This window comes from Podarcis muralis, chromosome 8 (assembly GCF_964188315.1).
Source record: "Podarcis muralis chromosome 8, rPodMur119.hap1.1, whole genome shotgun sequence".
Classification (NCBI taxonomy): Eukaryota; Metazoa; Chordata; class Lepidosauria; order Squamata; family Lacertidae; genus Podarcis; species Podarcis muralis.
Genome location: NC_135662.1, coordinates 24730415 through 24740759, shown reverse-complemented (window position 1 = coordinate 24740759; position 10345 = coordinate 24730415). Strand labels below are relative to the sequence as shown.

Sequence of the window (10345 nt, the reverse complement as noted above, 5' to 3'; positions counted from 1 at the left end):
GGTCCGTTCTTAACCTAAAACTGTTCTTAACCTGAGGTACCTCTTTAGCTAATGGGGAATCCCACTGCCGCCGCACCACCACTGCTCAATTCTGTTCTCATCCTGAAGCAAAGTTCTTAACCCGAGGTACTATTTCTGGGTTGTTGTTGTTTAGTCGTATAGTCATGACCGACTCTTCGTGACCCCATGGACCAGAGCACGCCAGGCACTTCTGTCTTCCACTGCCTCCCGCAGTTTAGTCTGGGTTAGCGGAGTCTTTAACCTAAAGCGTCTGTAACCCGAGGTACCACTGTACATGCAATGGAATGTCCTTTTATACACCCAGTTCCCAACCCCTGTAAGGCCATATAATTATGAATATGCAGTTTGCTTGATTTCTGGTAGATAAACACTGTAGCTATGTGCAAGGCACCTCTGCTTTGCCTCAGGTGGTGAAACGGGCCGGGCTGGTGCTACAGTAAGCTGAGGCTTCCAGGTTCCAGCTATCTTGCAAGATCTCGCCAGAGCCTAGGAGCCACCACCAACCATTTCTCTGGCAGTGAGGTGCACCCGTGGAGATGCCCCTCAGATTCCGCTGCCTGAGTCAGCTGCCTCAATCTGCCTCATGACAGGCCGGTCCTGTGTAGCCCAAGCAGGTTTCCTGAGACCAGTACTTAAAAGCAGTACAAAATCCCAGGGCCAAGGTAAAGGTAAAGGGACCCCTGACCATTAGGTCCAGTTGTGGCCGACTCTGGGGTTGCGGCGCTCATCTCGCTTTACTGGCCGAGGGAGCCGGTGTACAGCTTCCGGGTCATGTGGCCAGCATGACTAAGCAGCTTCTGGCGAACCAGAGAAGCGCACGGAAACGCCGTTTACCTTCCCGCTGGAGCGGTACCTATTTATCTACTTGCACTTTGACGTGCTTTCGAACTGCTAGGTTGGCAGGAAGGGCCAAGATACCTGTTCATAAATTTCAGGAGTAAGTGGCAACCTGAGGATTTGCACTGCACTGCTTCCTTCTCTCTCTCTAGGGGTGCCAACTTGAATAAAATATCTTTTTATGCGGTGGGGGGGGGGAACAACCAGGTAAGCCCCACCCAGCATAATCGATCACATGACATGGCGCGCACACACTATTTCGAATGGCAATGCCCATCAAATATTTTATTGCTGGGGAATGGGCTTCTCGCGCGCGCGCGCCTGAGCTCGTTTCTTCCGTCTGCACGACGCTACTCAGCAAAGGAAGACAGGACCCCCCCCCCCCGCCGCCGCGGGTTGGAGAGCTGGAGAGTGTGTGTGTGTGTGGAGAGAGCGGTACGTGGTCAGGGGGCGGCGGCTCTGAGGGGGGATTAGCTTGGCTTTGCGAGGGACCAAGCAGCGCCGGGGTTGCCGCCGCGCGCCCCGCGCGCCTCCCCTCCCCTCCTTCCCACTGGTTGCGCGACCTGCCAATCCGCGCCCGTAATCCTGCAGGAATTTCCCTCAGGCTTCAACTAGGAGTCGCGCTCGCACAGCCCTGGGAAAGGAAAGCCGAGCGGAAAAACGGCGAGTTAAGAGCGCGGCTTGCGACGACGACCGCCGAGGCTCCGCTCCCTTCTCCCCGCGGACAACTCCGGCGCCTCGGCCAAACTTTGTGGCGTTGCCCTGCGCGCCTCTCTTGGCCGGACCCGGCGCGAGGGAGAGAAAGAGGGACGGGCTTGAGTCCGACGAAGCGGCGAGGAGGCGAAGGCGAGCGAGCGGCGGCGGCGGCAGTCCGGAGCAGCCCACCAGCCCAGCCCCTTCCCCTTCTGCTCCCCACAAGCCAGCCAACTCCTCCCTGAAGCGAGCGAGGAGGAGCGGCGTCTGCAGGAGCAGAGACCAGGGAAGAGGGGGAGCCCGCGAGCCCGTCGCTTCTGCCGGCGAGGAGGGGGGAGGAGGAGGATTACTCGCAGGACCTGCCTGGGAATCTCTCCTCTCCAGCGCGCGCTCTCCTTTTTTTGTGGAGGGGGGGACGGGTCCTTCGAAGCCGCCGCTTGCAACCCCGGGAATAATGTGGAACGTGTGGATACTGCTTGCTTTCGCCTCGGCGGCCTGCGTCTCGGCGGAGACGGTACGTCCCTTCTTCTTCTTCTTGCAAAAAGATTTGTTTTTGAGGAGTGGGCGGGAGGGAGAAGCGGAGCAACCGTGGGACGAATCGATACTGGCAGCTTCCTTTCTCTCCACCCCCCCTCGCTTTCAGTCGCATTCCATGCAGCCGGCCACCCCGCAAGCCTTGCAGCCAACCCCGATGCCCCCTAACTGCTGCATTTTGGTCAACTGGTGCGGATAAACAACACCCCCCCTCCCGCTTCGTGCAGGCAGCGAAGCCCCGCTGGCTATTTCAGCGCCTGCAGAAACTTCGCTTCACTTTCCCCGCTGCGCTTGAGGATTCTTTTTCCTGCCCTCCCCGCTCCGCTAGTTAGTGCTGGCAGCCAACTGCACGGAATGTCACCGCTGGCCCCATCTGAGATGGGGGGGGGGGTGTCTATTTTGGAAAAAGCCTTCCCCCCCCCTTCTCGATTCTAGAAGCCCAGGGGTCGGCCCCGATTTGGGGAGGGAAAGGGTGGGGGCGACGGCTCAATCGGGAGGAAGGATGAGACGCCCCCGCTGTTCCCACATCTGCTGCGCAGAAGTTTTGCTGAGGTCATTCGCAAAAAGATCAAAACTTTTCGAGCAGAAAAGGGGCACTTTGGTCTTTCGGCTCCTCGGTGCTGATATGCGAGACTGGGGTTGGCGGGTGGGAGGAAAGGAGAGAGGGCAGTCCATTGTATGCCACCAAGCAGTGATTTTCCTGGAATTGGGGCCAGGCTGTTGCATTGAAGGATGTTCGTCCTGAAGAGGCATTTGACAAAACCTTGCGCTGCATTTCTGATGCTCTGTTTGGGTGGCGCCTCCTTTGTTTTTTTTTAATAAAGTACCAAAAAAATTGTCCGAATATAATGGTTTAAACCGAAATGCAGAGATGGGAAAGCTTTATAAATGCACCATAAAAAGGCATCTTTTTTAAAAAAAAGTGGGTGCATGAGACAAGAGTGTGGCTGCTTTTTTAGCACTGTAGGAAAAAAGTTTGTAATTGATTCAGACCTCCGATGCTGCGGCTTCAGTTTGTTCACTTTGCCTGGAAGACTCAGGAGAACATGATATGATGGTGATTCAAATTGTGATCATTGTTTTTTTGCGGGGGGTGGGGTGGGCAGGGGTGAGAATCCCAGAGACAATCTTTAAGTTCAGCTTGATGTATTGGAACTGAAATGTGGATTTGGTCAGAAGCTCGCTATATGATAGCTTCTCTCCCCACCCAACAAAAAATAAATAAATTATAAGCAGACTTAAGAGTTACATCCATCCCCAGCAAAGCTTTCTGGTTGGACCTGTGGGATTGATACGTTGCATAGATCGTTAGAATGGAATTGGGGAAATGTTTTCCCTCTTGGGGTTTGTTTTGGAGTTGACTAACAGGCTCTCTTTAAGTTTAGAAACCAGCCAGGGATTCCTCTGGGCTGTAGCTATGGTGCTTACCCAGGGTGCGTGGAAAAGGCTGGTTGTTTCCCTTCTTGCCTTCTTCCTCTGACATATAGTGGATTTTAATTGTTGACGATAAGACATTTAAGAATCTGATGCCTTTCTGGTCCTTGCGCAATCAAAAACTCTTCTTTCCACCCCCTTGCATGGAAAAGTGAGGGGAAATCTTTTACTCTTTGCAAAATAGCCCGAATCCCTGCAGGATTCTGTTGCTGAAAGTGCTTGTATCCCTCGAGAACTGGGAGGTTCAGCTGCAGATCTTGAACAATATATGTTGTGGTCTCTTCCCTCATCACTTCAGCATATCTGAAACTCCTCATGTAAAAAGATCTTGTGCTCTTTTCTGGCTGTATTACATCCTCTTCCCCACTCCTCTCTTTCTGGTGTTCAAGGTTAGAAGTACTTCAGCATACCTTGAATTTATGGAATTTGCAGTTAGCACAGAGTTTCTCTCTGGAGTAGCTTGTTTGCATTTCCTATTCCCCTTATGCATAATACAGGCTTCAAAACTACTGAATAATAATGGTGAAGCCAAGCTGAAATCTGATAATAATATGAGATTTCCCCCTCGCCTAAGGATTTTGATGTGGGTTTAGTATCTTGTTCTCTGCTCATACAGGCTCTCTCTCTCTCTCTCTCTCTCTGTGTGTGTGTGTGTGTGTGTGCGCGCTTGCTTGCTAGGGTACTGTCAATGGGGGGGCAGGGGGTGGGGTCCTGTCTCTACTTGGCTTAGTATCATTGAGAAGCATTCCAGGCAATCCTGTATCCTTTCAGAAGTTACAGTGAGGATGAAATAAGCACTTCTCTGTGGTTAGAAAGTGTATATAGGAACTAATTGTGGAGTTTGCTGACTTCTCCCTCCTTCCTCTTTAAAATGTTTTGGATGTCTTTGAGCTGCTCGACTTTGCTGTCATGAGTTTCCAAAACCGGTAGCCTGATAATGAATATTCACATAAGTTTTCTGGAGTTAAATAGGACTTGCAGCCAACTCCAGATTAAATGTGCATGGGATTGCAGCCCTAGGAATATCTCCACCAATACATATGACACAGCCTGGACCAACCACATGATGGAGTGAGTGTGCATAGGATTGCAATTGGACAGCACGCCTACTTTGTGGGTTAGCCCAGTAAACTTGGTGGAATTTACATTAAGGAAACTCACTTAAGATCCGACTAAATGTGCTTATTACTGCATTGCGCCCGTCTCCTGGCCTGAATGCAATGATCTGATCATCTTAATTGGCGACGTCTTTCAGTGTTTGTTTTCTTCATAAAATGGGCATGGTATTAATTGGTAGTAGTTGCTCCCCCCCCCCCCCATTTGATCAATGGCAGTACAGTGGTACCTCAGGTTACATACGCTTCAGGTTACAGACTCTGCTAACCCATAAATAGTGCTTCAGGTTAAGAACTTTGCTTCAGGATGAGAACAGAAATCATGCTCCAGTGGTGCGGCAGCAGCAGGAGGCCCCATTAGCTAAAGTGGTGCTTCAGGTTAAGAACAGTTTCAGGTTAAGAACAGACCTCCGGAACGAATTAAGTACTTAACCAGAGGTACCACTGTATAAGAACAATTGTTTAAATGTTTGTACATTAGGATTTCTACACCACACTGTTCATATAAAATCTAAAGGTAAAGGTAAAGGTACCCCTGCCTGTACGGGCCAGTCTTGACAGACTCTAGGGTTGTGCGCTCATCTCACTCTAGAGGCCGGGAGCCAGCGCTGTCCGGAGACACTTCCGGGTCACGTGGCCAGCGTGACATCGCTGCTCTGGCGAGCCAGAGCCGCACACGGAACGCCGTTTACCTTCCCGCTAGTAAGCGGTCCCTATTTATCTACTTGCACCCGGGGGTGCTTTCGAACTGCTAGGTTGGCAGGCGCTGGGACCGAGCAACGGGAGCGCACCCCGCCGCGGGGGCTCGAACCGCCAACCATGTGATCGGCAAGTCCTAGGCGCTGAGGTTTTACCCACAGCGCCACCCGCGTCCCTATATAAAATCTAAACTTTCATAAAACCTTCATTTTCCAGTTAATGCACCTGCTAATGGTGTCATTATCTTGGGTTTCTCTGACAAAAGGTATTCATGAAAGAGCCACTGCAGTTGGCAGTACTTTCATATTTTATTTTATTTTTTGCATTAAGTTCTAAGTGGCTGAGCTGGTAGTCCTGCTCCTTTTGTCTGGATGCAGTAAGACTGATAAAGAAGGATGGTGTTGAACCCAATCGTATTGAAAATCCGTGAAGACTATAAAGAAAGGAGGTCCAACCCCACCATTTATAAAGAGGCGTAGGCATGCATACGTCCACAAAGTGCCTTCATTACATTAATTGGGAAGGATAGCTCAGCAGCACAGCTCAAATCTAGTTTTGGACTTACTGAATTGTGAATATTAAGGAAGAGTTTGCATTGGCCCTGTCGGTCCTCTTGGGGAGTCCTCGGCTAGCTGGGGCCTGGTGCTAGTTTTCTTGATGAACTAAAGACTGCACGCATTAAGCGTGTTTACATAGAAGTCTCGTTGAGATGAATTATGCTTCTTCAGAGTAAATGGATGTAGAATTGATGGTGCAAGTGAATAACGCACTCGGCGTGGTCTTCTGCTACCCAGCACAAGCACTTTACAATTTTCTCTGGAGCTTTTTAGACTGAAAACAGCACCATGTGGATTTTCTGCAGAGACTACATCTGAGCTGACTGTACACATGCAGCGTTGATTCAGCGATGCTATAGTGCAGTGTTAGTTCTTGTTTCCAAATGTGTAAATAGATCATACTGCTTCAGTACCATTTCCCCCAAATCCATCTGATGCAACGTAATGTAATGGCTAGAGTGTTAGACTAGACCAGGGAGACGAGGGTGAAAATTCTCAGCTGGCCATGAATCTTGCTGGGTGACCTTGGTTCCATCACAGTCTCTCAGCCTAACCTACCCTCTCAAAGGGTTGTTGGGGTGATAAATGGAGGTGTGAGGGGACAGACCCATGAGCCATGTATGCCGTCTTGAGCTCCTTGCAGCAATGGAAGGATATAAACGTGATAACAATTCAACAAGTCATAGAATTGTAGAGTTGGGAGCAATCTTGTACATCTGCAGGAAACACAGCCAAGGAATCCCCAGCAGATGGCCACCCAACCTCTGCTTAAAAGTCCCCAATGAAGGAGAGCCCATAGCCTCCTGTGGAAGTCCGTTCCACTGTTGAACAGCTCTTACCACCAGAAAATTATTCCTCATGTTTAGTCCTTTCTTGTAACTTGAATCCATTGATCCAGGTCCTACTCTCCAGAGCAGGAGAAAACAAGCTTGCTCCATCTTCCATGTGACATCCTTTTATATATTTCTCTCTCTCTCCCCTTTAATTGTTTCTATTTGGAGAGGTAAGTTCTCATCAATAGTTTCCCGGAAAGAAAAAAAAGGTGGTAGAAGTGGAGATGTTTTATTTTATTTTTGCTTCTCCCCCCCCCCCCCAAAAAAAAAAAAAGAGATGAGGAATTATAGACACTGTGGTATGTTAAATGAAGGGGGCACGTTTCACAAGGAAAACTGCATAAGGTTTGCAGTAAACAACAAAGCCATCAATTGTGGTGACCCAGTTGTGGCTCCTGGCATCCTACCCTTGAACTATGTTTGGATGTCTTGAAAACATTCCACGTTGCCACCACAGATCATTTGCTCCAGTTGCACAGTAGTCCCAGCAGGTAATAAGATGATTTTGTCAGCCACAAATATATAGTGCAGTGATGATGTAGCTGTTCTACTGATGGATGAAGATTCTTAGAACTTATTCTTAGAACTCTCACCTGGGTAGCAGAGATTGTTTTATGTCTCCTCTTTATGGTCAGCGCAGCTGGAGTTATGAAGGGCTTAGACTTCCCCCAAATATTCCAGAAGAAGGGCAATCCAATAAACAAACATGGAATTACTATTCAGCAGATGTTCTTACCCGCAGGACCTTCTTTTTATCTAGTTCTAATAGAGGTTCATGGGATGCGGGTGGTGCTGTGGGTTAAACCACAGAGCCTAGGACTTGCCGATCAGAAGGTCGGCGGTTCGAATCCCTGCGACGGAGTGAGCTCCTGTTGTTCGGTCCCTTCTCTTGCCAACCTAGCAGTTCAAAAGCACCTCAAAGTGCAAGTAGATAAATAGGTACCGCTCCGGTGGGAAGGTAAACGGCGTTTCCGTGTGCTGCTCTGGTTCGCCAGAAGCGGCTTAGTCATGCTGGCCACATGACCCGGAAGCTGTACGCTGGCTCCCTCGGCCAATAAAGCGAGATGAGGGCTGCAACCCCAGAGTCAGCCACGACTGGACCTAATGGTCAGGGGTCCCTTTACCTTTACCTAATAGAGGTTCAGTGCAGATCAGCTATGTGCAAGATTCAGGCTGAAGACAATTGCATCATAGATTCTGACCAAACTAAGCCTCCAGGTGTATATTTTGCACTAGGAGGCTTAGTTTGGTCAGAATCAAGTATGCACTTTCAGAGTTAACGCTGAATACAGTACTTCTGGTACGTGAGCCACCATAGCCGCTAGCGGGCTGTGAAAATTTGTGTCCCAGGCCTTTTAGACAAGGGACGCATTGGTTTCAAAATGTGATTTTGATTTTTCCAGCTCTCCTACAGGAAAATGGGAAGAAGGAATGGACTGGAGTAGCCTAGAAGATAGTATGGCTAGCCGCAACCCTGAATAGGAGCACTCTATGCTGCAACATTTTGTTGCAAGTCCCACTTGAACCAAATGGAGATGCCCTAGCTCTAGATTTCCTTTAACCAATAGGGGTTTGGACTAGGTAGCCAACTAGACCCATCCAACTCTTGACTCCCTTTCTTAGCTAAGAGGAGAGGCCTTGTTGGTCTTTAGAAACAGTGATGTGACCTAGTCTGTAAAAATTGTGATTATCTTGGATTGTATATGTAACGTGTGCACTAGCAGCAAAGCACAGAGAAAGACTACTATTTATGGGGTTCCCATGGTGGTGTATCAGTTGCCGTGAATGTGATATAATGAAGAATATAAACATTTTAAATAAGCAAAGTAAATAGTGTCTCGTTAATAGCATTTCTTTCACTTTCTCCCTTTCTTTCTCTGAGAGTTTGCAAAGAAGAACAGCCACCATGCTATGCTTATTTTATTTAAGGTTAACTTCACTGCAGCACGTCTATAATGAGTTATTAATTAAATTATTAGAATTAAACGGCTATTTAATTACCCTGGAAAATGAGTTAACTTTTCCCGGTCACCAGTTCAAATGTTTTCCTTATGGCGAATAATTATGTTGTTGTGATCCGGAGACTGAATAAAAGAGCACTTGTGTAGCTGCTGAAAAGCACTCTGTCGTCTTATTAGATGTGACTGTTTCTTTTAAACAGGGTTGTGTTGTTCTTTGAAGATGGAGAGGTTGTTTTAAGTCCCCTGTAAGGCACTGCTTGCATGGAAGTCATAAAGAACCCCCTTTTTAAATGTTTGCGTCTCATCTTCAGCCGCAGCGAATAATGAGTGAGCAATTTGGGTTTGGTTCAAGACACATTGCTAAAGTGGTATAACATGGTTTCCTGTTGTAGCTAGTATGGGAGAATTACTTCAGGCTGTTCTGCAAACAAAACCTTGCCTAGTTGTGTCCTTAGTTCACAAGGCAAGCGAGGAGTTTGCGTCTGTAGCGCTGGTAATTTATTCCTAGACCTACATTGCACAACATAGTCTTCCTTGTTCACAGTGAAACACATTTTGCACCCCTTTTGAGCAAAGAGAGATCAATCCTTGATGATGTAATGATAGTTATGGTTGCTTTCTGAATTCTATAGTCCTGAGGAACAATAACATAATACAGCAATATTCAAAATGACACAGGTTCTCTGAAGCAACCCTGGGGAGAATGACTGTGCAGAGAGTTAAACCTTAAGGGATCTGCTTCCAACAAGCAGTGTGAATTATTTTTGTCTGGTTCTGAGTTTGCTTGGGGTGAAATAAGATGATGAGCAATATATGCATAATATTGCACAAGCAATCTGTAAAGAACAAATTGCACATCAAATAAATAAATAAAATGAAAATAAAAATAAAAATATGGTTTTCTTAAAACACTCGTAAGCACATTCACCCAATTGTTTCCAACCAAAAGCGAATTAATTTTGGATGGCATTATTAACATTGTGTTGGACTTCCTTGTTGAACTCAAATACACAACACTGCATTCTTTTCTTCCTTCCTGCTCAAAACAATTCTGTGGTGTCTTGGAAGATCTGTAATACTGAAGGTGGTTATAAAATGAAAGATTTATTAACATGTGCACAGACACATGTAGGATGGTTAATATCTTTTCATTTACATCAGGGATGGGGAAACTTGTTCTGAGGGCCGCATAATGTTTTGGGGGCCACATTGCAGTGGTGGGTGGGGCCAGAGGCAAAAGTGGGTGGAGCAACCAAACAAGCGTCATTATCAGAGTTCAGGGACACATTCCAACCATGCAGAAACTCTCAAGGAGGGTGAGAAGCAATGCTGGTGAGGGGTGTCACCAAGAAATAGTCCCAAGGGCCATATTTCGAGACCCAGAAGGGCAGCATTTGAACCCTGGAGCTGTGTTCCCCCCAATTTACATGAACCTTCACCATGGATCCCTATGGCAGATACTCAAAATATAGAATACTACTTTGCAAAATAAACAGCAGTGTTTAATGATCTAACTGACTTGTATTCACAGATTCTCATCGGTATGCTTTCTCCTCACACCATCTCACAAACATGTAGGTGCCTAGTTGTCACTGGCACCTTTAAAAAACACAATTGGTCCTGGCACTTGGGTTGCTGAAAAGGACCACTGTATATAGCTG

At 47.5% G+C, this 10345-nt stretch overlaps 1 protein-coding gene across 2 annotated transcripts in view; it reads left to right on the top strand.

The window, feature by feature from the left end:
- Positions 1–1364: 1364 nt before the first annotated feature.
- The window catches only part of SDC2 (syndecan 2), a 62356-nt gene continuing 53375 nt past the window's right edge, over positions 1365–10345 (top strand). The window contains exon 1 of one of the 2 annotated variants that reach the window (XM_028736447.2): positions 1365–2065. In XM_028736447.2, coding sequence (XP_028592280.2) covers positions 2006–2065 — 60 coding nt within the window. In that variant the 5' untranslated portion in view covers positions 1365–2005. The remainder of the gene's footprint in view (positions 2066–10345) is intronic. The other variant, XM_028736446.2, reaches the window with a different exon arrangement.